We start from the raw sequence: 26,705 nt of genomic DNA, 5'->3' as shown, positions 1-26,705 counted from the left end.
AGCTGACAATCGAGAACATTTCATGAGGTTGGTATGCAACACCTGTTGATACAGGTGTGTTGCAATTGATACTGCATTCTGTATCTTCCAATCTCTCTAAACATAGCAACATCTGGCTGTGTTTTCACATACATATTTGGCTTTGGGTTTAATTGAAACATGTACATGTACAGTTTTTTTGAACAGGATCGCAGGTGGTATTTATCGTTGGTCAATAAGAAAGGATATCTGGCCGGTACCAAACCTCCATCCAACCACTTATTCTGAGCGCCTATGACTTTGTTCTGTTGTTTGCACACATTATTTTTGTGTAACAGCACAGAAGAAAACAAAAACCAACGAGAAGTTCATGTTTCAGGTGCTAAAAATACCAGTGTTTTCGACTGGGATATTTTTATCTATCACATTGGCCTCAAGACACCCGTGTCACATAGCTTCTATGCTCCTACCCCGGTAGCGCCAGAGCAAAGGGGCCTGTGTGTGTGTGTGTGTGTGTGTGTGTGTGTGTGTGTGTGTGTGTGTGTGTGTGTGTGTGTGTGTGTGTGTGTGTGTGTGTGTGTGTGTGTGTGTGTGTGTGTGTGTGTGTGTGTGTGTGTGTGTGTGTGTGTGTGTGTGTGTGTGTGTGTGTGTGTGTCGCAATCAGAGAGAAAAAATGAAATCAAGAAAATCACGGCAGAGACTTACATGTTCAGCGTGTTAGTCTCAGACACTGGATTCATTCTATATTCAAGTGTTGGTGTGGTTTCTGTACGTTAGCACTCTGAAATAGAATCACAAACGAATGCAGGTTTATTTGTAGCTTCTGTGTTCACTAGGCATTGCAGTATGTGTATGTATAGAAAGTGAACATCAGAGGCCAGCGAAAAGAAAAATGCTAGTGCTTGTAGTTCCTTTACGACTTGCCCTTTGGACGCCCACGCACATATGATGTCTTACGTCACCTCCATTTGGCCGGCTATTTGTACTTTTTTGTGTCTTTTTAGGAACTGCGTGGGCCGAGTTGTTACTGATGACTCACTGTAAGCACGAGGGGGTGGGTGGCCCAATCACACTCATTCAAAATATTTTAACCTCAATCTAGTTTAGCACTGTACTCCTTGTACTGCATGCAACTGTACATGAGAATATACAGTTGAAGTCGGAAGTTTACATACACTTAGGTTGGATTCATTAAAACTTGTTTTTCAACCTCTCCGTAAATGTCTTGTTAATAAACTATAGTTTTGGCAAGTCGGTTAGGACATTACTTTGTGCATGACACAAGGACATTACTTTGTGCATGACACAAGTAATTTTTCCAACAATTGTTTACAGACAAATTATTTCACTGTATCACATTTCCAGTGGGTCAGAAGTTTACATACACTAGTTGACTGTGCCTTTAAACAGCTTGGAAAATTCCAGAAAATGATGTCATGGCTTTAGAAGCTTCTGATAGGCTAATTGACATCATTTGATCAATTGGAGGTGTACCTGTGGATGTATTTCAAGGCCTACCTTCAAACTCAGTGCCTCTCTGTTTGACATCATGGGGAACATCAGAAGAAATCATCCAAGACCCCAGGAAAGAAAATTGTAGACCTCCACAAGTCTGGTTCATCCTTGGGAGCAATTTCCAAACGCCTGAAGGTACCACGTCCATCTGTACAAACAATAGTACGCAAGTAGGAACACCATGGGACCACACAGCTATCATACCGCTCAGGAAGGAGTCGTGTTCTGTCTCCTAGAGATGAATGTACTTTGGTGTGAAAAGTGAAAATCAATCCCAGAGCAACAGCAAAGGTCCTTGTGAAGATGCTGGAGGAAACCGGTACAAAAGTATCAATATCCACAGTAAAACGAGTCCGATATCGACATAACCTGAAAGGCCGCTCGGCAAGGAAGAAGCCACTGCTCCAAAACCACCATAAAAAAAGCCAGACTACGGTTTGCAACTGCACATGGGAACAAAGATCATACTTTTTGTAGCAATGTCCTGTGCTCTGATGAAACAAAAATACAACTGTTTGGCCAAAATGACGATCGTTATGTTTGGAGGAAAAAGGGGGAGGCTTTCAAGCCAAAGAACATCATCCCAACCGTGAAGCACGGGGTGGCAGCATCATGTTGTGGGGTTGCTTTGCTGCAAGAGGAAGGAAAATGATGTGGATATATTGAATCAACATCTCAAGACATCAGTCAGGAAGTTAATGCTTGGTTGTAAATGGGTCTTCCAAATGGACAATGACCCCAAGCATACTTCCAAAGTTGTGGCAAAATGGCTTGAGGACAGCAAATTCAAGGTATTGAAGTGGCCATCACAAGGCCCTGACCTCAATCCTATAGAAAATGTGTGGGCAGAACTGAAAAAGGGTGTGCGAACGAGGAGGCCTACAAACCTGACTCAGTTACACAAGCTGTCAGGAGAATGGGCCAAAATTCACCCAACTTATTTTGGGAAGCTTGTGGAAGGCTACCCGAAACATTTGACCCAAGTTAAACAATTTATAGGCAATGCTACCAAATACTAATTGAGTCTATGTGAACTTCTGACCCACTGGGAATGTGATGAAAGAAATAAAAGCTGAAATAAATAATTCTCTCTGCAATTATTCTGACATTTCACATTCTTAGAATAAAGTGTTGATCTTATCTGACCTATGACAGGGAACTTTTACATGGATTAAATGTCAGGAATTGTGAAAAACTGAGTTTAAATGTATTTGTCAAAGTTTAATGTAAGCTTTCGACTTCAACTGTAGATGACTGAACTGCGATTCATTTTTTGAAAATGGAGGAAAATCATAGAGGCATAAGTTATTAACTGACTTCACAGTAAATGCTTTGTTTCAATCATTGAATTGTTTCCCTCTCTTCTCTCCAGGTCGTACATAAAGATTCTCTTGGAAGTTGGGGAAAAAAAGGAGGGATATCAACAAAAACTTTTTTTTTCAGACTGGTAAGTGTTCAGTAATAGATATTTTATACCGAATCATGATTTTTAAAACCACGTTTTGTTTCACAGTACATGGAATTTATTCATGTTCTGTTTGAATTTTCAGATCACTCAAAGGTCTTGATACATTTAATAAACAACAAGAAAATTGAAGGGCTGATGCAAGTTCGCAAGTTTACAGTATGCTTGACAGAAAGAAAGTGTTCTGATGCCCACTATAGAGGATCTTTGTGACTCAAATGTAGAACAACCCAAAACGACTTCAGCAATGGAAGGCCCCTTCATTTGAGAACTACAGCATCTGACATTTGACCTTTGAGAAACCCAAAGGAAGTATAGTTGGACAATGGAGCCACATGAATCCGCTTCTGGTCAAAAATCCACCAAGGAGCCACGGGAGAAGCTACAAAGGAAGTGGGTCTCCGAGCCCTCAGCTGTCACAAAAAGAAGCACTTTCGCTGACCCGGAGGGAAAAAGGCACTCGCATCGCGAAAGCCTGCAAAGTGGTGCCAGTGGCAGCAATATTACTGGCTCAGCACAAAGGTATGGCTCTGGGAAGATGCTATCAACTGCAATGGATCAGCCGCATCAAGACAGTCAATACACACAGGCTTTCCCCCGTACTTACTCCTACCAGTTACCACAACAGTACCCACAGCAGCCCATGCAAGAGCGCTTCCTGTCTGGAGCCAAGCCACAGCCTGGTCTGGAGGCCCATGCCTGGCCTTTCGCTGGACAGCTCCCATCCGACGACATATTCCCTGGACACCCCCGTGCCCATGGAGTTTTCTCTCGTCAGAAATCTCCCAGTTTACCCAGTTCTTTTGGCCAGTATTCCAAATCAGTGCCAGAGCTGCCAGAGGAGGGATACAAGAAGGAGCAGAAACCCAAGAAGCCAGGAAAGTACATCTGCCACTACTGTGGAAGGGCTTGTGCGAAACCCAGCGTGCTGAAGAAGCACATTCGTTCACACACTGGGGAACGCCCCTACCCTTGTGTCCCCTGCGGGTTCTCCTTTAAAACCAAGAGTAATTTGTACAAACACCGAAAATCTCATGCCCATGCCATCAAAGCAGGACTAGTCCCATTCACCGAACTGGCAGCTTCACGCACAGACATGGATCAAGCGTCCTCAGTGGGAGAGACAGATGTACACTCAGACGGTGAACAGAGCACGGACACCGATGAGGAGACGGCAGAGGTCTCTATGTTTATGGACAAAGTCAGCCCCATCCCCCAGATATCATTTGAAATGGACAAAAGCACAATGGAGAAGGGTGGGGAGCCGGCATATGCTGACTCAGCTGAGGAACTAGCTATGGCATCCATGAAAGTGCCTATCCTAATTGTCCCAAAACAAGGGATCCCACCAACAGCAATGGAGTGCCCCCCATCCATGGAACTCAAGGCTTCTCACATCAGCTCCCAGGTGAGCCGCGTGGATGACTCTCCTACTATAAAACAGAGACTGGCTCTGAAACTGACAGATAGGAAGGGATCACAGGACTCAGACCAGCAGTCCCAGCAGTCCCTGAACCTTCTGAGTCCACACAGCAAAGGCAGCACAGATTCTGGCTACTTCTCTCTTTCAGAGAGTGCGGAGCAACAGATCAGCCCTCCCAACACAAACGCAAAGTCCTACGAGGAGATCATGTTTGGTCGGACTTGGTATTACAAACCTAACTCTCCTAGATCGAGACAATCCATTGCAGTAGGCATGGCCACTGTTGGCCAAGAAACTAACCTAATCATGGGGAAGATATCTGAAGATCATATATTCTTCCGTAATGATAACAGTGAAGCGCATCTACTAGCAGGTGTTGACCCTAAGCAGTATCCCACAAGCCCTTGCCAAAGCAACACAGGTCTATTAGAGGCTCCTGATTCAGGGCCACTCATTAGGAGTAACTCAATGCCAACATCCTCCCCGACCAACCTCAACGTCCCACCGGGGATAAGAGTGAGCCACTCCTTCGACGAGATGATGACCTCTGATGATGTCTTCTACCCGGGTGCTGCCGGTCTTAGGAGGCTTAGGAGACAGGCAGCTTTTGAGCATTCAGCACATGAAGGGCATGGCGAATCTGAAACCTATGGACACATTCCCAAGAACACAGCCCCATTTGTGGTTTTAAAGCTAGGGGAGCGTAGTCCTGTGGTGCCAGAGCATACAGCATACAGCCCTTATGGTACTAAAGTGGGAATGACAGAGATTGCCACTCGTAAACGCAGGAAGGAAAAGAGTGTAGGGGACGAGGAGGATGGCCCAGGCCAGTATGACAGTAGTGGCTCAGTAGATATGGTTGGGGATTATGATTCAAAACAAGGTAGTCAAGTAGGTTCAAGGGCAACACCTACTGGGAAAGGATGCATAGGATCCATGTACAATGCACACAGCCAATCAGACAGTTTTGAAACATGCTGTAGTAGTATGTGCTCAGAGGACGTAGTGCTAGTCCCAGACTCTGACAGAAAGGCAACTGGCAACGTGATCTCTGTCATTCAGCACACAAACTCACTCAGTAGGCCAAACTCCTTCGAGAAGTCAGAGTCCTTCGAGCATCCAGCCTACCTGCAAGACAAATCCTCTAGCCAATATTCAGAGCAGTCAGATACAGAAAACACAGAAGATGTGCAGAGCCCGGACTCTATCCTGAGGTCTGAGAGCATGGAGCAGCAGAGCGACAGTGATTTAGCTTCACCCAACCAGCCCTGTCACATACCCCCCAAACTGGTGCGGCAGCCTAACATCCAAGTGCCTGAGATCAGGGTGACGGAGGAGCCAGATAAACCTGAGAAAGAGCCTGATGTACCGACCAAGGAGCCGGAAAAGCACGTTGAAGAATTCCAGTGGCCCCAGAGGAGTGAGACACTGTCCCAGCTCCCTACGGAGAAGCTGCCTCCTAAAAAGAAGCGTTTGCGTTTGGCAGACTTGGAGCACTCCTCTGGGGATTCCAGCTTTGAGTCCTGCACCAGCCTGTCCAGGAGCCCCAGCCAGGAAAGCAACCTGTCCCACAGCTCCAACTTCTCTATGTCCTTTGACAAGGAAGAAAACCTGAAGTCTGTGTCACCGACCAAGCAGGATGACTTTGGCAAGCAGTCTGAGTACAGTGGCAACTCTCTCACCATCCCCGGCCATCACCAGCAGAGGGAGATGCGACGATCCTCATCCGAACAGGCTCCATGTGCTCTGGCCACCGAGATCCCAGAGATCCGTAGCAAGTCCTTTGACTATGGCAGTCTCTCAACATCATCCAGACAGGGAGAGATTTACTCCAGTGCATCAGCCATGAAAGAACGGAGAAGGGGCTACCTAGTAAGGCAGGCATCCCTTAGCGTTTACCCTGAGACAGTGGTGCATGATCAAGGTGGTCTCGAAATGACCATCAAGCAAGAGCACTCAGACCATGGACCTTTATCTTGGCAGAGCCCCCCATCCTCTCAAGGTTCTCATGGTGCATCAGCCAGCGAAGTAGCAAGACCCAAGAGAGGGTCACCTTATCATCTTCTGCAACAGAGAATTAGTGAGGACAGCCAGGAAGAGCCAACACTGTTCCAGAAGTCATCTTGTCTGCCAAGTCAACAGTCATCAGAGGTAGAGCATCCAAGTCATGAGCTCATCAGCCAGGAAGCCATGCAATACTCCTCACTCCAGAGCAGCTTGGCTTCACTGCCTTTCCTGCCATTTCAGCCCGGCCTGTTCTGGCATCCGGAGTCAACACAGAGACACAAGCAACATCTGGCTTTCCAGCCACACCAGTTACAGAAACTACATATCAGACAACCTAGTATACCGCACATGCTCCAGAAATCCCACCCACCTCATCATCAGCTACAGCAGATCCAGGAGCAGTGTGACATTAAGGCTGACGGTGCTATCAGTCAGAACTACCAGTATCCCTCCAGAGTCTCCCCCCAGGCCCAGCATTACAGCTCTCCACTGTCTAAAGTGGCCCTCACCGAGAGTAAAATGCTCCTGCAACAGGTCCAGCCAATCTTTGCCACTCAGAATGCAGGATCACAGCCATCACTCCCAGGTATGCTAATCCCCGTTAGGATACAGACTCACGTGCCATCTTACGGAAGTGTTATGTACACAAGTGTTTCACAGCTCATAACTAACCACAGCCAGAGCGCTTATTCAGCAAGAGTCATATGCTCAGAGAATGCATCATCCAATCCACTCACAGGCGGCAGTGTTTCAAAGCACGGAGTTTGCTTCAACTTATCTCAGATCCTTGGTCAGCCTGAGGGAGCTCCACGTTATCCACTCTGGAAAGTTCCAGATCTGAACACTGAACATGGGAGACTAAACACAGGAATTCCGCTGTCGTTGACATTGAGAACCATCTCCACCACGGATGCGTCCTCCAGTATCGGGGCGAGCAAGCGGATGTTATCACCAGCCAGTAGCCTGGAACTCTTTATAGAGACCAAACAGCAGAAACGGGTCAAGGAGGAGAAGATGTACGGGCAGATTGTAAAAGAGCTGAGTGCTGTCGAGCTGAGTGCTTCGAATGACTGCGGCAAGTTACCAAAGCATGCACCTCTAAAGAGTGAGGGTTCAATGGATGATCAGGAGAGGATGTCCTCCTCCCCACCAGCAGACTTCCCTTCCACCCAAATCCCAGTGCGTTCCAACGCACCTCACATACCCAATGTGCCACCAGCTGACAGCTTCACTCCCCCTCTGCAAATTGTGATGGACACCCCTGGGGGCAGAGAGTCCCCAGAGGAGCTGGATGTTGACGGCTCCTTCACCCCAGAGGCTAGCTCCAGCCCACAGTCCATGGTCTCCTCCAGTGACACTCCAGAGGAGGCCAAGCCACCCATGGGCAGCAAGATCCCTGTCAACATGCTGGTGCAGCTGGCTGCCAATCAGAGTGGGGGCGCTGCTGGAAGCACTCTGCTGCTCACAGATCTGGCAGACGTTCAGCAGTTCTTTCAGTTCCCCAGTCTTCGCACGGCAACCAGTGTCAGTTGGTGCTTCCTGAATTACACCAAGCCAAACAACGCTCAGACGACTCCCCTGACTTCTGTCTACGGCTCCTGGTGCGTCAGCTCCTACAACCCCAACCCTCTCAGCCTCAGCACCAAGGCTACTCTGGCCCTGCTCCGATCCAAGCAGAGGAAGAACACAGAAACCTACACGATGGCTGCTATGTATCAACCTGGAACTGGAAAACTTGTGTCCTCTCTTGCTTGGAAGCAGAAGTTTGAGCAGGTAATCAACACATCACATTTGCCTCTTGTTCACAATTTACTACATTTACATTTACTAAATAAACATTACAGATTTCATAACTCACATGTAAGTTTTAGAAAGTTTGAAATCCCCTACAATATTATAAAGGTACAGTAAATTGTTATTTTTGAGCCGACATTTCATTACATCTGCCATCAAGTGTTTTGTCTGTTTGTGAGGATTTAACTTAGTGTACTGCATGTTTTCCATTTGCAGATGAAGCCAGAGCTCATGCAGCTAGAAGTGAGCAAATATGGGAAGAAAATCAAGGGGCTGAGCTCCAGGGATCGAATCAAGGAGGACCATGGAGAGAAGGAGGCCTCCTTAAAGCAGGCTGAGCCCACTCGCATCAGAATCTTTGAAGGAGGGTATGTCAAGATGGCTGCCATTAAAATGTAATTGAAAGCCTTTTGATATCAGTGTGGAACCTTCTGGAGACGGCTGCTTAAATTGTTATATTGTTGTGACTTCTATACAAAATGTACAGGTTTGTATAGAAATAATCAGCACTTAAATATTAAATATTTTGTGGTTAAGTTGGATTTAATGCCTGGTGGCTGAAACCACTTCTTCATGGCCTATGTTATATGAGAATGATAAAACAATTACTGTGGTAACTGAAATGTAGCTATTACATGATTTTGTCAAATTACTGCTTTTCATGGACTTGAAGGCTTTTCCCACAGAAATAGGATGTATACACTGCATTCAGAATGTATTCAGACCCCTCAACTTTTTCCATATTTTGTTACGTTACAGCCTTATTCTAAAATCTAATTTAAATTAATTTTCTTATCAATTTACACACGATTACACACAGTGTTACACACGATGAGGTTTCACACAATTTACAAATAATGACAAAGCAAAATCAGGGTTTTAGAAATGTTTGCAAATGTATTAAAATACTAAACTGAAATATCATATTTACATAAGTATTCAGACCCTTTACTCAGTATTTTGTTGAAGCACCTTTGGCAGCGATTACAGCCTCGAGTCTTCTTGGGTATACAGTCTTGGCACATCTGTATTTGGGGAGTTTCTGCCATTCTTCCTTGCAGATCCTCTCAAGCTCTGTCAGGTTGGATGGGGAAAGTCGCTGCACAGATGTTTTCAGGTTTCTCCAGAGATGGGCGATCGGGTTCAAGTCCGGGCTCTGGCTGGGCCACTCAAGGACATTCAGAGACTTGTCCCGGAGCCTGCGTTGTCTTGGCTGTGTGCTTAGGGTTGTTGTCCTGTTGGAAGGTGAACCGTCACCAAAGTCTGTAGTCCTGAGCACTCTGGAGTAGGTTTTCATCAAAGATATCTCAATACTTTGCTCCGTTCATCTTTCCCTCGATCCTGACTAGTCTCCCAGTCCCTGCCACTGAATAACATCCCCACAGAATGATGCTTCCACCACCGTACTTCACCGTAGGGATGGTGTCAGGTTTCCTCCAGATGTGACACTTGGCATTGAGGCCAAAAAGTTAAATATTGGTTTCATTAGACTAGAGAATATTGTTTCTCATGGTTTGAGAGTATTTAGGTGCTTTTTGGCAAACTTAAAGCAGGCTGTCATGTGCCTTTTACTGAGGAGTGGCTTCCGTCTGGTCACTACCATAAAGGCCTGATTGGTGGAGTGCTGCAGATATGGTTGTCCTTCTGGAAGGTTCTCCCATCTCCACAGAGGAACTCTGCAGCTCTTTCAGAGTGACCATTGGGTTCACCTCCCTGACCAAGGTCCTCCTCCCCCAATTGCTCAGTTTGACTGGGCGGCCAGCTCTAGGAAGAGTCTTGGTGGTTCCAAACTTCTTCCATTTAAGAATGATGACGGCTACTGTGTTCTTGGGGACCTTCAATGCTGCAGACATTTTATTTGGTACCCTTCCCCAGATCTGTGCCTCAGCACAGTCCTGTCTCGCAGCTCCACGAAAATTCCTTTGATCTCATTGCTTGATTTTTGCTCTGATATGCACTAAATCCAATCAATTGGATTCACCACAGGTGGACTCCAATCAAGTTGTAGAAAAATCTCATGGATGGTCAATGGAAACAGGATGCACCTGAGCTCAATTTCGAGTCCCATAGCAAAGGGTTTGAATACTTATGTAAATAAGGTTTTTCTGTTTTTATTTTTCAATACATTTGCATAAATATCTTGTCATTATGTGTAGATTAATGGGGAAAAAATAAGTCTGTAAAGTAGAAATGTGGAAAATGTCAAGGGGTCTGAATACTTCCCGAATGCACAGTCTATATAAAGCAGAATGTATTTTTCAGATGGCTTTTAATTGTGGTTGAAAGGTGTTACTAGCATAGGCTACTGTTTTTATGGAAATACAGTAGAGCATAGTTTTGTTGTTTAACTGCCGTGGTATTATTGACTACTGTCCGTGAGGCTTCGGTTAACCTATTTACTTTGGTTCAAGCGATAAATAGATTTCCAAATCATTTTTGAAATCATTTTTTTTCCCTAATCACAATAACATACGGTGTCTTGAATATCCCTTTGAAGATATTACCATATACAGTTAGATTTTTTCATTATATAATTCAATTTCAGAAACGAGAACAGCTGTAAAAATGTCTGACCAATACCCAGTTGAATCTGGCACCGGAATGATTTTCTCTGAGCAGTTGCAGGCTAACTTTCCCAATGTAAAGTTAGCTGTTTGATGTATTTGATATTTGCTCCCTTAACACATGCTTCGATATACTCAAAACCCTCCAATAATGTTGAATAATCTGATCTTGTTATGATTTCAGGTACAAATCCAATGAAGACTATGTTTACGTGCGGGGCAGAGGAAGAGGGAAGTACATCTGTGAAGAGTGTGGGATCCGCTGTAAGAAGCCAAGCATGCTGAAGAAACATATCCGCACACACACCGATGTCCGGCCGTATGTCTGCAAGTTCTGCAACTTTGCTTTTAAAACCAAAGGTGGGTTTCCTTCTTCCATCCATTTCATATAACCACATGTATGCAAATGTACACCTTTCTTCTCAAGCACTTTAACCTGATAGTTCAAACAAAAACAGTGATCACATTGGAAAAGGATTTATGTACAGCATTGTGTTAGAAGGGTGGCAAGGTTCTCTCTCTCTCTCTCTCTCTCTCTCTCTCTCTCTCTCTCCTGCAGTGGAGTGTTGATGAGTGAATTGAAAGGCCAGGCGGCCTATGCTGCTTCCAGTAAGACATTTTAAAAGTCGTAAACTCTTGTTTCAGGAAACCTGACAAAACACATGAAGTCGAAAGCCCACATGAAGAAGTGCTTGGAGCTCGGGGTGTCAGTGACATCTGTGGAGGATGCAGACGCCGAAGAAGCTGGTATGAATCAGACAGACTTACTGAGCATATTTTATAGAGATGAGCCAATATTTGATCAATACTGGGCCCTGTATGTTGCACTGGTGCGGTTCTTGAGGAACAATTATTGTAATGAAAAACATGAACCGCCTCTGTCAGGTTTATGTAAAATGACCAACTTTAAAGATACACAGTTCACATTTTCCCTGCTTGTATCCCATCATGTGGCATAAAGTGGGAAAGGACACCAGTGACCCATTCAATCCAAAATAAGTCAATTGCAGTTGCTGTAAAAGATTTGTAAACGCCTAAATAGAAAAGCACTACGGTGTTTGTATGTCTCATTTCCTGCACTAAATTCTGTTTATTTGTCTTGCAGAACAAAGTAGGCTACTGTTACTGCATTTGCATAGGGTTTGACTGGATCAACGGTTGGATAAACCATATGTTTCTTTTTAGACAATGTCGAGGATGGCCAGAGGGAGACTGGGAAGATGTCAGGCATCACGGCAGACCACCAGTTCTCAGACGCCGATGATTCTGATGGTGGCGAGGATGACGGGGATGAGGTGGATGACGATGAAGATGATGACGACGATTACGATGGCGAATCCACGCCGAAGACTCGCTCCAGAAGCACCAGCCCTCAGCCCTATGGCATACCATCTCTGTCCGTCACGGACTCTCAGGGCGCCTGCTCCTCAGACCTGCTGGGCCACTGCTCCAAACCACCCCTCTTCAGCTACTTCACCAGCCTGCCCAGCATTCAGATCACCCAGCTCATGGTGCCCAGTGAGGGTGCAGGCCAGGGCCAGATGACAGAGTACCAGCAGCTGCTTCAGGGCGCCCTGGGGGAGGATTATAAGAGCAGGCTAGATGTACCCAGCTCCATGGACGAGGACTTTGGCCTTTCCCCAGCTCACAGCTCCTCATCATTCGACCTGTCCCTGTCTCGCCTCTCTTCCCCAGGCCTGGGAGTCCTCCCCTCTCCGAGAGCCATCCCCCACCTCCACTTCACGCAAGTATCTCTTCCCCCGACGGGACCTGTCCCCCCATGGCCGCCTGTCACCCCACAGAGAGGTGTCCCCTCTCAGGCACCACTCCCCCAAGAGGGATATCTCCTTCAGAAGGGACCTCTCGCCCCGCAGGGACCTTTCCCCCCAGGAGTCACATCTCACCCCTGTCCCACGCCGGACGACCCATGTCACCGGGCAGAGAACTGGTGGGCAGGAGGGAGCTGTCTCCACGGAGTCGCCACCGGGGCATGATCAGACCTGTCTCCCCCAGGAGGGGCATGCACCATCACAGTGCCCCCTGGAGTCTGGGCCAGCACCTACACTCAGAGATGGTGCCAATGGGCCAGCGTAGCAGAAGCCACTCAGAGATGGAGACAGTAAGTGTTCCAGAATGTATTCAACATTTATATTCTATTCTATAAACATTGCACATCAGCCTTCATGAACAGCTCCTTACTGGCATAATATACACTGAGTATACCAAACATTAGGAACACATTCATAATATTGAGTTGCACCCCCCACACCTTTTGCCCTCAGAACAGCCTCAGTTCGTCGGGGCATGGACTCCAGAAAATTATGTCATGGCTTTAGAAGCTTCTGATAGGCTAATTGACATCATTTGAGTCAATTGGAGGTGTACCTGTGGATGTATTTCAAGGCCTACCTTCATACTCAGTGCCTCTTTGCTTGACATCATGGGAAAATCAAAAGAAATCAGAAAAAAATGTAGTTGCATTGAGTTGCACCCCCCCTACACCTTTCGCCCTCAGAACAGCCTCAGTTCGTCGGGGCATGGACTCTACAAGGTGTTGAAAGCGTTCTACAGGGTCCTGTCCCCCCATGTTGACTCCAATGCTTCCCACAGTTGTGTCAAGTTGGCTGGATGTCCTTTGGGTGGTTGACCATTCTTGATACACACGGGAAACTATTGAGCGTAAAAAAACAGCAGCGTTGCAGTTCTTGACACAAACCGGTGCTCCCATTCAAAGGCACTTGCATTTTTTTTCTTGCCCATTCACTCTCTGAATGTCACACATATACAATCTATGTTTCCATTGTCTCAATACTTAAAAATCCTCCTTTAACCTGTCTCCTCCCCTTCATTAAAGTGGATTTAACAAGTGACATCAATACGAGATCAGAGCTTTCACCTGGATTCACCTAGTCAATCTATGTCATGGAATGACATCATTAAATAGTAACCGCAAAACACCAGTCTCAACTTCAACAGTGAAGAGGCGACTCCGGGATGCTGGCCTTTTAGGCAGAGTTGCAAAGAAAAAGACATATGTCAGACTGGCCAATAAAAAAAAGATTAAGATGGGCAAACGAACACAGACACTGGACAGAGGAACTCTGACTATAAGGCTTTCATTTCTCAGAACAATAATAGACTGAAGAGTTTCAGAAGAAAGTCTTTGTTTCTGTCCATTTTGAGCCTATAATCAAACCCACAAATGCTGTTGCTCCAGATACTCAACTAGTCTAAAGAAGGCCAGTTGTATTGCTTCTTTAATCAGGACAGTAGTTTTCAGCTGTGCTAACATACTGTAATTGCAAAAGGGTTTTCTAATGATCAATTAGCCTTTTAAAATGATAAACTTGGATTAGCTAACACAATGTGCCATTGGAACACAGGAGTGATGGTTGCTGATAATATGCCTATGTACAGTTGAAGTTGGAAGTTGACAAACACTTACGTTGGAGTCATTAAAACTCGTTTTTCAACCACTCCACAAATTTCTTGTTGACAAACTATAGTTTTGGCAAGTCGGTTAGGACATCTAATGTGTGCATGACACAAGTACTGTTTCCAACAATTGTTTACAGACAGATTATTTCAAGGTATCACAATTCCAGTGGATCAGACGTTTACATATGCTAAATTGACTGTGCCTTTAAACAGCTTGAAAAATTCCAGAAAATTATATCATGGCTTTAGAAGCTTCTGATAGGCTAATTGACATAATTTGAGTCAATTGGAGGTGTACCTGTGGATGTATTTCAAGGCCTACCTTCAAACTCAGTGCCTCTTTGCTTGACATCAGGGGAAAATCAAAAGAAATCAGCCAAGACCTCAGAAAAAGAATTGCGGACCACCACAAGTCTGGTTCATGCTTGAGAGCAATTTGCAAACACCTGAAGGTACCATGTTCATCTGTACAAATAGTGATCAAGTATAAACACAATGTGACCACAGAGCCGTCATACCGCTCAGGAAGGAGATGCATTCTGTCTCCTAGAGATGAATGTACTTTGGTGCGAAAAGTGCAAATCAATCCCATCTCCTGTGGCCTGATGAAACAAAATAGAACTGTTTGGCCGTAATGACCATTGTTATGTTTGGAGGAAACAGGGGGATGCTTGCAAGCCGAAGAACACCATCCCAACCGTGAAGCACGAGTGTGACAGCAGCATCATTTTGTGGGTGTACTTTGCTGCCTGAGGGACTGGTGCACTTCACAAAATAGATGACATCATGAGGGAGAAAAATTATGTGGATATATTGAGCAACATCTCAAGACATCAGTCAGGAAGTTAAAGCTTGGTTGCAAATGGGTCTTCCAAATGGACAATGACCCCAAGCATACTTCCAAAGTGGTGGCAAAATGGCTTGAGGACAGCAAAGTCAAGTTATTGGAGTGGCCATCACAAAGCCCTGACCTCAATCCTATAGAAAATGTGTGGGCAGAATTGAAAAAGCGTGTGCGAGCAAGGAGGCCTACAAACCTGACTCAGTTACACCAGCTCTGTCAGGAGGAATGGGCCAAAATTCACCCAATTTATTGTGGGAAGCTTGTGGAAGGCTACCGGAAACGTTTGACCCAAGTTAAACCATTTAAAGGTAATGCCTTCAAATACTAATTGAGTGTATGAAAACTTCTGACCCACTGGGAATGTGATGAAAGAAATAAAAGCTAAAATAAATCATTTTCTCTACTATTATTCTGACATTTCACATGTATTAAAATAAAGTGGGATCCTATCTGACCTATGACAGGGAATTATTTCTAAGATTCAATGTCAGGAATGATGAAAAACTGAGTTGAAATGTATTTGGCAAAGGTTTATGTAAACTTCCAACTTCAACTGTAGATATTCCATAAAAAAATCAGCCGTTTCCAGCTACAATAGTCATTTACAACATTAAAAATGTCTACACTGTATTTCAATTTGATGTTCAATTAATGGACAAAAAATTTGCTTTTCTTTCAAAAACAAGGACATTTTTAAGTGACCATGAACTTTTGAATGGTAGTGTGTATATACTGAAGAAAAATATAAATGCAACATGTGTTGGTCCCATGTTTCATGTGCTGAAATAAAAGATCCCTGAATCTTTCCATATGCACAACATTCTTATTTCTCGAATGTTGTGCACACATTTGTTTAATTCCCTGTTCGTGAACATTTTGCCAAGACAATCCATCCACCTGACAGGTGTGGCATATCAAGAAGCTGATTAAAACAGCATGATCATAACACAGGTGCACCTTGTGCTGGGGACAATAAAGGCCACTCTAAAATGTGCAGTTTTATCACACAACACAGTCCCACAGATGTCTCAAGTTTTGAGGGAGTGTGAAATAGGCATGTTGACTGCAGTAATGTCCACCTGAGCTGTTGCCAGAGAATTTAAGGTTAATTTCTCTACCATAAGCTGCCTCCAACGTCATTTTAGAGAATTTGTCAGTACTTCGAACCAGCCTCAAAACCGCAGACCATGTGTAACCTCTCCAGCCTCAGACTTCCACATCCGGCTTCTTTACCTGTGGGATCGTCTGAGACCAGCCAACTGGATTACTGATGAAACTGAGGAGTATTTCTGTCTGTAATAAAGCCCTTTTGTGGGGAAAAACTCATTCTGATTTGCTGGGACTGGCTTCCCAGTGGGTGGGCCTGGCTCCTAAATGCGTGGGCCTATGCCATCCCAGGTCCACCCATGGATGCGCCCCTGCCCAGTCATGTGAAATCCATAGATTGTGGCCTAACTTATTTATTTCAATTGACTGATATCCTTATATGAACTGTAACAGAGTAAAATTGTTTAAATTGTTATATGTTGAGTTTACATTTTTGTTCAGTGTATTATTAGTGCCTGCTTTTATAGGATGATAAATGGAGAGTCTAACTTAAAGTTATGGCACAATGGAACCGGGCAGGCCCACTATAGAGTGCTCTTACAGTCTCTGCGGTCGTTTCTATTTATATATGTGGCTAATTAAGAATCCCTGGGGAAAGGGGAAAAATGCAGTATTCTTGCACTGTGGAGTCATTCTTGACTTCTCCCCACCATCTGGTTGGTTTCCGTGGTAGTGAGGGATAAAAAGATAAGCCAGCCGTAGCCATAATGTACTGTAGGCTTGGCTCATCACTCAGTGGTTAGTAACTGTTTTTTCTTCTTTCTTAAGATTCTTTTTAAATCCGGACAGTTTAAATGAAGCGTGAAATGGAGCCTGCTTCAGCTGTATAATAAATATATATTTTTTAATATTCATATTTGACTTCTTTTTAGCTGGTAATAGTTTTGTCGTATTTGAGCTGATTTTTCCTACCATCTCAAGATCCATTAAAATCCAAAGTAACACTTCATTTGGATAGTCCATCTGTAGAAGCTCTACAGATTATCACTAACCTTTCAACTACATGTGTACTAACCCTAACCCTAGCCCTTATCCTAATGCTAAACTTAACCCTAACCTTAACCCTTACCCTAATCCATATTTTAAAACTAACCTTAACCATAACCAGCATTTGCTTATCAACCGATAGTTTGTTGATAGTATGAAGAAGCACAGGGCAGAGTTCTATTTCCAATGACATACAATTCCTAAAAACGATAGGCGATGTACATTGAATGTAAATAAATGTTGTTTCATGCATTTGCCTATTTTCATACAGTGCATTTGGAAAAAAATCCGACCCATTGACTGTTACCACATTTTGTCAAATTACAGCATTATTCTAAAATGGATTTAAAAAATTAAAAAATAACCTCCTCAATCTACACACAATAGAATAATAGTGAAGACATCAAAACGATGAAATAAAACATATGCAATCATTTAGTATCCAAAAGAGTGTTAAACAAATCAAAACACATTTTATATTTGAAAGTATCCACCCTTTGCCTTGGCCCTTGAAACCTGTTTTTGCTTTGTATTGAATCCATTTTTGAATAAGTCTGTAAGGTAACAAAATGTGGAAAGCCTGTTACTTGCGAGGCACATCATGGGCATTAAAATACTCGTTTGTTTTTTATATCACTGGACTGATGGTTCGATTTTGTATCAGTTATTAAGAAATACATATTTTTTCAACATTAAAATGCACCATGCATTATGTGGGTTGAATGCTGTAACAGCACAGAATAAAACAATGAATAAAGTCCCACGAGGGTAGTGACTGCCCATTACTGCCTATCACTTATTAACCATTATTTATTAACATTACTTCACTTTAATAAATATTTCTAATGTTGCGTATATTACGTTTATTTTATTTGATGACTTTATTATGTCTTTAAGTTAATAATTATTTGACTAATTCTCACCTTGTGAGCAAAACATTTTAGCGGCCCCCCTCATGACAGTGAAGAGAGACATTTTTTGTTTAAATGTTCATTTCATGCAATTCCACACATTTTGCCATAGGTTGGACGCAAATGTCGTCCTTTTTTATATGATAACTGATGATCAATGGGACCCACCCCGTTTGGAACACTGACAAGTAATAATAATAATAAAAACATTATACAATAAAAAGATGTTATTGGGGGAATGCTCAATCTGATTGGGTGGGCCTGGCTCCCCAGTGGGTGTGTCTGCGCCCACCAGTGCCTACGCCCCTGACTTAAATTGAGAAAATGCGTAGTACTTTCTGCATATTCTATAGTCGAAGATCCACAGACCCTATTTATCTTTGGCCACTATATTTTGTACTGAATTCATCTTGTATTGTTTCAGGATCAGAGGAAGGGTTCCCCTCCCCACAGCAGCCAGGAGTCCACACGGCCACACCAGGGCCTGTTCAGCCACCTCCCCCTGCACTCCCAGCAGCAGGTCCGCATCCCCTTCCCCATGATCCCTATCGGGGGCATCCAGATGGTGCACTCCGTGGCCACCTCAGTCACCGGCCTGGCCCACCCTGCCCGCCTCCCTCTGCAGAAGAGCACGTCCGAGGAGTCTAGCACCAGTGACGTGTCCTTCCCGCTGGCCAGGGGGTCCACCAGTTCCACAGATTCGCCCCAGTGCCATGAAAGAATGGAGAGGACCCCGGTTCCTTCCTCCGGCCCGTCTTTACCCAGGTCAGGAAGTCACCGGGACAGCGCAGACATGCCTGACAACAAGGACAATCAGCAGCAGGAGGAGAGCGTACAGACATGTACCAAAGCTATCGCCTCTCTCCGCATCGCTACGGAACATGACACTCTGGAGAAAGGCGTGGTGTCGTGCTCTTTAGAGCCCCACCAGAGACGCCTCTCCCTGCTGCCTCACCCCTGCCATCCCCCTCACCCCATCCCTCAGGAGAGCGCTCCCAGCAGGATTCAGCACTTTAGTGGCCTAGAGGTTAGGCAGACCCCGGCCGGCCGCTCGGCCTCCCCTCTTCCCCTACCCTCCAGCTCCAGCTCAGAGACCTCCCTGCCGGCCACATCAAAGGGCCCGGCGGGTCCCGCGGCAGGGCCAGGCCACCATGTCAAGGAGAGGTCACCAGGTCGACAGGGCCCAGGGGAAAGGGCAGCAAGCACAAAGAGAGGTAAAGATATATTAAAGGACTCCACAGAGAACAGGTGAACAATGTTTAAAAAGGGAGGGGCGTGCAACGTAAAGACATCATACCCATACTATTGCACACACAACACAAGAACACAGAGAGACAGACATTCAAACACACACACACGCAAACACAAGCAAATTAAGTAGATACTCTGCAGTTTCAATGTATGTGTATAGCATGCCTTTTATAACCTGGTTTGCTATTTTAACAATGTATTTCTTATTTAAAGTTTCAGAGAATATACATACAATATATGTTAACTTATCCATGAGCCTGACCAAATTGCTTATGGACTCCAGTCTGGTACTTTTAAATGTACAAATGTGTGTGCCTTTTCTTTACTTTCTGCTTATATTCTTATAAGCATATTAAGCAGGAAGAGATGTAAATATATAAAGTTTATCAGCTTTGTAATAAATGCAATTTCCCGTCTTTTTTGGACACTTGAGTCTGAATGATGTGAAGTATCAATATATGTAAGGTTGCACTAAAACATATTTTTATATGAGTGAAATTAAATGGCTTTTGTGTACAGCAGCAATTCTATAATACTATTTATTGTATCATGTTTTATAAATTGTACATTTTTCTTAATGTTGTGTATGCCTTTTCTATGTAAAGCATGGGTTTTGCTATGGCGTAATTAGAGCAAAAAATATGTACACTGTAAAATGGCTTTATATGTTAGTGAATACACTTTACTTGGAAGTATATACATATAATAAAATTTACAACAATATATACTTATTGTATAAATATATATATATATATTCTATATATATATATATGCACTTACATTTTGGATTGACACCCACATACAGTATGGTAGTTAGTTCTAAATGCTTGTAGCTTTTTCTCTCCTGCTGGATTGGCTACACTAGTTGTGATTTTGTCATTTTTTTACAAAAAAGTAGAACTTCTTATTTTTTTGTTCAACATGTGCACTTGTGCATTTTCTTTCTTTTTGTTGTTGTTCATCGCTTACTGAAGTAGTAGTGAAATATTAAAAATAGTTTGATCTTCTGTGAATCATGTTGCTTGAAGTACTTGATTTAATGAGTAGTATGGGGAACATTCCAGCAGATGTAATTGAATGCCCATTAATCTGTGTGTGTATATATATATATATATATATATATATATATATATATATATATATATATATATAGTCATACACATTTATACATGGAAAGAGTTGATTCTGGGCGATGCCGTCAGTTCATCCCCAAAACATTTTTAAAGGCTTGTACACACAGATATCAAGAACTCTGAAGAAATGCACCTTATGTTCCCTAGATTTTGGGGGTACAATCTCATAATATATACATTTTGGAACTGGGATTTGGAATCCCCAGTTGCTTGTAAAAAGCTGTGCAAATAAACATTCTAAATGAATGGGAGCATTCAGCCAGTCACTCTTATGTATATCTGTATTTTGTATGGTGTGTATAAGATCGGTGTATTTTACTCTTTGGACATTTTTGTCAGTAGTCCCTGGTATTCACTTAACTGTATTAACATGTCTTTCAAATCTAAGGTATCAAAGCACAAATCATTGTATAGGAAAAAAAGAGGAAAAAAAGCTAAACATACATAAAAAAGGGTAACTTTGTGATGTTCAGTGGAAAGTACAATATCATGTAAGACCCCAGTTTTAATAATGAATCACAGTACAGGTGGGAAAAAAAGTTTTTTTTGTTAAAAAAATAAATAAATATGACTACAATAATATGCATGTCCTCGATGCTTTCATTCTTTGTCTCCCTCAAGTGCTTCATATGTACGTACAGTGCCAGTCAAAAGTTTGGACACCTACTATTTACAGGGTTTTTACTTAATATTGAATATTTTCTACATTGTAGAATAATAGTGAAGACGTCAGAACTATGAAATAACACATATGGAATCATGTAGTAACCAAAAATGTGTAAACAAATCAAAATATATTTTATATTTGAGAATCTTCAAAGTAGCCACCATTTGCATTGATGACTAAAGTTCATTTGTGGAATTTATTTCCTTCTTAACTTGAGGTATAGGGGGGCAGCATTTTCACTTTTGGATAAATAGCGTGCCCAATTTCAACTTCCTGCTACTCAAGCCAAGAATATAAGATATGCATATTATTAGTAGATTTGGATAGACAACACTCTGAAGTTTCTAAAACTGTTTGTTTGAATCATGTCTATGAGTATAACAGAACTTATGTAGCAGGCAAAACCCCGAGGACTAACGGTTCAGAATTTCTTTTTTGACGTCTCTGTCTGTTCAGTGAGTCTCATTGGGAAACTATATTTCTTAGGAACTTGTTTTCAGTTCCTACCGCTTCCACTGGATGTCACCAGTCTTTGGAATTTGGTTGAGGTTAGTCCTTTGTGCAATGAAGAAGTATGGCCATCTAGGAACTGTGTAACACTGTTGAGAGTTGCGCAAGACTTGAAAAGTAGCTTGGATTGTTGTCTTCCTGTATTGAACACAGATAGACCCATCTTTAATTTGATCGATTATTAACGTTGAAAAATACCTAAAGTTGTATTACAAAAGTAGTTTGAAATGTTTTGGCAAAGTTTACAGGCAACTTTTGAAATATTTTGTAGTGACGTTGCGCAATTTGGAAGCAGTTTTTTTCTGGATCAAACGCTCCAAATAAATGGACATTTTGGATATATATGGACGGAATTAATCGAACAAAAGGACCAATTGTGATGTTTATGGGACATATTGGAGTGCCAACAAAAAAAGCTTATCAAAGGTAAGGCATGTTTTATATTTTATTTCTTCGTTTTGTGTAGCGCCTGCAGGGTTGAAATATGCTACCCTCTTTGTTTACTGTTGTGCTATCATCAGATAATAGCTTCTTATGCTTTCGCCAAAAAACCTTTTAAAAATCTGACATGTTGGCTGGATTCACAACGAGTGTAGCTTTAATTTAGCATCTTACCTGTGTGATTTAATGAAAGTTTGATTTTTATATAATTTTATTTGAATTTGCCGCGCTGCATTTTCCCTGGCGTTTGGCCAAGTATGACGCAAGCTCCCCCTATACCATAAGAAGTTAATGCATTTGAGCCAATCAGTTGTGTTGTGACAAGGTAGGGATGGTACACAGCAGATAGCCCTATTTGATAAAAGTCTGTATTATGGCAAGGACAGCTCAAATAAGCAAAGAGAAACGACAGTCCATCATTACTTTAAGACATGAAGGTCAGTCAAGCCTGAAAATGTTAAGAACTTTGAAAGTTTCAAGTGCAGTCGCAAAAACCTTCAAGCTCTATAATGAAACTGGCTTTCATGAAGAACGCCACAGGAAAGGAAGACCCAAGAGTTACATCTGGTGCAGAGAATAAGTTCATTGGTGTAAACTGCACCTCAGATTGCAACCCCAATAAATGCTTCACAGAGTTCAAGTAACAGACGCATCTCAACATCAACTGTTCAGAGGAGACTGCGTGAATCAGGCCTTCATGTTTGAATTGCTGCAAAGAAACCACTACTAAAGGACACCAATAAGAATAATTGACTTGCTTGTGCCAAGAAACACGAGTAATGAACATTAGACTGGTGGGAATCTGTCCTTTGGTCTGATTTGAGTCCAAATTTGAGATTTTTGATTCCAACCACCATGTCTTTGTGAGACGCAGAGTACTGTAGGTGATCGGAGGATCTCTGCTTGTGTGGTTCACACCATAAAGCATGGAGGAGGAGGAGGAGGAGGTGTGATGGTGTGTGGGTGCTTTGCTGGTGACAGTCAGTGACATATTTAGAAGGCACACTTAACCAGCAAGGCTACCACAGCATTCTGTAGTGATAGCCATCCCACCTGGTCTGTGCTTAGTGGGGTTATCATTTGTTTTTCAACAGGACAATGACGCAAAATACACCTCCATACTGTGTAAGGGCTATTTGACCAAGAAGGAGAGTGATGGAGTGCTGCATCAGATAACCTGGCCTCCACAATCACCCGACCTCAACCCAATTGAGATGGTTTGGGATGAGTTGGACTGCTGAGTGAAGTTAAAACAGCCAATGAGTGCTCAGCATATGTGGGAACTCCACTCAAGACTGTTGGGAAAGCATTCCTCATGAAGCTGGTTGAGAGACTGCCAAGAGTGTGCAAAGCTGTCATCAAGGCAAAGGGTGGCTGCTTTGAAGAATCTCAAATATAAAATATATTTAGATTTGTTTAACACTTTTTTGGTTACTACATGATTCCATATGTGTTATTTCATAGTTTTGATGTCTTCACTATTATTCTACAATGTAGAAAATAGTCAAAATTTGTATGAGTAGGTGAGTCCAAACTTTTGACTGGTACGGTATGTGGACTTTATATTTGCAATATCATGTAGGCCAACACTACATTTCACACTTTACAGTACCGTAGGCACAACAGGAGTCAATGCATACAAACCATGTACAGTATAGGGGCTGGATTCAAACCGTATCTCAGAAGATCCACATTAAAGTGTTAAAACCAAATGCATGCTTTTCAACCGTTCGCTGCCTGCACCCGCACGCCCGACTAGCATCACCACCCTGGATGGTTCCGACCTGGAATATGTGGACATCTATAAGTACCTAGGTGTCTGGCTAGACTGCAAACTCTCCTTCCAGACTCATATCAAACCTCTCCAATCCAAAATCAAATCTAGAGACGGCTTTCTATTTTGCAACAAAGCCTCCTTCACTCACGCCGCAAAACTTACCCTAGTAAAACTGACTATCCTACCCATGTCATCTACAAAATAGTTTCCAATACTCTACTCAGCAAACTGGATGCAGTTTATCCATTTTGTTACTAAAGCACCTTATACCACCGAACACTGCGACCTATATGCTCTAGTCGGCTGGCCCTCGCTACATGTTCGTCGCCAGACCCACTGGCTCCAGGTCATCTACAAGTCTATGCTAGGTAAAGCTCCGCCTTATCTCAGTTCACTGGTCACGATGGCAACACCCACCCGTAGCACGCGTTCCAGCAGGTGTATCTCACATCCCTAAAGCCAAAACCTAATTTGTCCGCCTTTCCTTCCAGTTCTCTGCTGCCTGCGACTGGAATGAATTGCAAAAATCTCGGAAGTTGGAGACTTTTATCTCCCTCTCCAACTTTAAACATCTGCTATCTGAGTAGCTAACCGATCGCTGCAGCTGTACATAGTCCATCGGTATATAGCCCACCCAATTTACCTACCTCATCCCCATACGGTTTTTTTTTTTTATTTACTTTTCTGCTCTTTTGCACACCAATATCTCTACCTGCACATGTTCATCTGATCATTTATCACTCGTGTTAATCTGCTAAATTGTAATTATTCACTCCTATGGCCTATTTATTGCCTACCTCCTCATGCCTTTTGCACACACTGTATATAGATTATTTTTTTTCTACTATGTTATTGACTTGTTTATTGTTTATTGTTTACTCCATGTGTAACTCTGTGTTGTTGTTTGTGTTGCACTGCTATGCTTTATCCTGGCCAGGTCGCAGTTGCAAATGAGAACTTGTTCTCAACTATCCTACCTGGTTAAATAAAGGTGAAATAGAATTAATTAATTAATTAATTAAAATGTAAAGGTCATTTCCGATTGAGCCAACACATCACGTTATAAATTGGATCTTCACCACTATGGATTGAATAGAGCCCTAGGCCTTTGGATGGTCTACACTTTATCAACTGCATCAGTTATACCTCTTATATAAAACCTTAAAGATCTCATCTCCAGCTGCTAATTTTTGTCAATCACTGCGTGCAGATACTTTTACTTCCCTTTGGTTTAATCCACTCTGACACATCTAGGTTGGTTATTCTCACTAATGTGCTTTGTCTTTCAGATCACTTTGAACAATACTTTGATCTTAGAGTATTTTAAACCTGATGAGTTTATATGTTTCTACTTCCACATGGGAATTCTCCCTTCAGATCTTCAGTAACTCAGAGGCCTATTTTGGATTGTCAGATTGTCAGCCTCATGAATACTGCATCTGACAACTTGTTCTTACCGTATGTCGGTATTCAGGTAGAATATACAATACAGCCAGCAAATGACTAGCCTATTGGTTATCTTGTATCCAGGCGTGTGGGTGCAGTGGCCTGGTGCTGTCACAGCTGTGAGTGAGCACGCTAGATGTATTATTTTCCTTACATCTCCATCAGTGTGGCAGGCAGGCCGCCGGTTGAGTGTCCTCCCCTAGGACATGGCTGTGTCACCCAGACACCTGCCATCCGTCTGGCCTTGTCCTGTCTTTTCATGTCCAACCCTCTCTAATGAACGGCTACCACAGACAGATCAGGACGGCAGGACGTGCTGCTGGAGCCAGCCTCTGAATATTAAGCACAGCCCAGAGATTTCTCCTGGCCCTAAAGATAGCCTACCTACTCTCTATTGTTCTCTTACAGACATTTACAGTTGTCGTTGGTTTAAGGGTGAGGCACGTATAGTAAATAAACATTTTGATTTGTTTGAAAAAAGGAGGAGTGGCCATCCCTATAATGCCACAATCACCCACTTCACACTGTGTACTGAGTGGCTATTGTGAAATGTTATAGAGCAAGAGCAACATTAGTTATGGGTTTAGAGGGCGTGCTGTAGCATGCCACTAAGGATATAGTTGGATGTCATTGATCATAACCTATTGCTGAGAAAACATAGCTGTTATGGATTTGCATCCTCTGCCTTATTATGGGCAGCCGGCTAGGGACATTACTGTTTTCTGTTTTTACAAATGACCTTCCACTGCTCTTGAATAAAGACTGTGTCTATGTACGCTGACGACTCAAAAGTATTCACATTGGCTGCAACATTAAAATAAACAACTGAGAAATGTAACATAGAGCTCCAATCAGTTTCAGAATGGGTAACTAGATATCTCTAAAACTAAAAGCATAATTTGTGGGACAAATCACTCAATCTATTATTGAATAATGTGCAAGTTGAGGAGACTAAACTGCTTGGTGTAACCCTAGATAGCAAGCTGTCATGGTCAAAACATATAGACTCAATGGTTGCTAAAATGGGAAGAGGTCTGTCCATGATAGGGCGTTGCTCTGCCTTCTTGACATTTCAGTCGATCAGACAGGCCCAATTTTTTCCCCAGCTGTGTGGTCATGTGCAGCAAAGAAGGACATAGATCAATTGCAGATGGACCAGAACAAAGAATTTATCACACTTAGATGTGCATGGGAAAGCATCAGTAACATGCATGCCAGTCTCTCTTTCTCAAAGTTGAGGAGAGATTGACTGCATCACTTTTGGTCTTTGTGCGAGGTATTGATGTGTTGAAGGTACCGAACTGTCTGTTCAACCAGTTGGCATACAGTTCGGACACTCTTCGGTACAACACAAGACATGCAACCAGAGGTCTCGTCACAGTCCCCAGATTCAGAACAAAGGCTGGGAAACACACAGTATTAAATAGAGCCATGACTACATGGAAC

At 43.0% G+C, this 26,705-nt stretch overlaps 1 protein-coding gene across 1 annotated transcript in view; it reads left to right on the top strand.

Annotated features, from left to right (window-relative positions):
- The window catches only part of LOC123995105 (transcription factor HIVEP2-like), a 100,243-nt gene extending 79,235 nt beyond the window's left edge, over positions 1–21,008 (top strand). The window contains 9 exon segments of the mRNA XM_046298436.1: positions 2,867–2,941; positions 3,045–8,162; positions 8,400–8,551; positions 10,932–11,107; positions 11,393–11,494; positions 11,933–12,447; positions 12,449–12,631; positions 12,633–12,866; positions 18,459–21,008. Coding sequence (XP_046154392.1) covers positions 3,285–8,162; positions 8,400–8,551; positions 10,932–11,107; positions 11,393–11,494; positions 11,933–12,447; positions 12,449–12,631; positions 12,633–12,866; positions 18,459–19,286 — 7,068 coding nt within the window. The 5' untranslated portion in view covers positions 2,867–2,941; positions 3,045–3,284 and the 3' untranslated portion in view covers positions 19,287–21,008.
- The last annotated feature ends 5,697 nt before the right edge of the window (positions 21,009–26,705 follow it).

This window comes from Oncorhynchus gorbuscha, linkage group LG14 (assembly GCF_021184085.1).
Source record: "Oncorhynchus gorbuscha isolate QuinsamMale2020 ecotype Even-year linkage group LG14, OgorEven_v1.0, whole genome shotgun sequence".
Classification (NCBI taxonomy): domain Eukaryota; kingdom Metazoa; phylum Chordata; class Actinopteri; order Salmoniformes; family Salmonidae; genus Oncorhynchus; species Oncorhynchus gorbuscha.
Note: the sequence above shows the minus strand (reverse complement) of the source record. Positions and strands in the feature narration are given on the sequence as shown.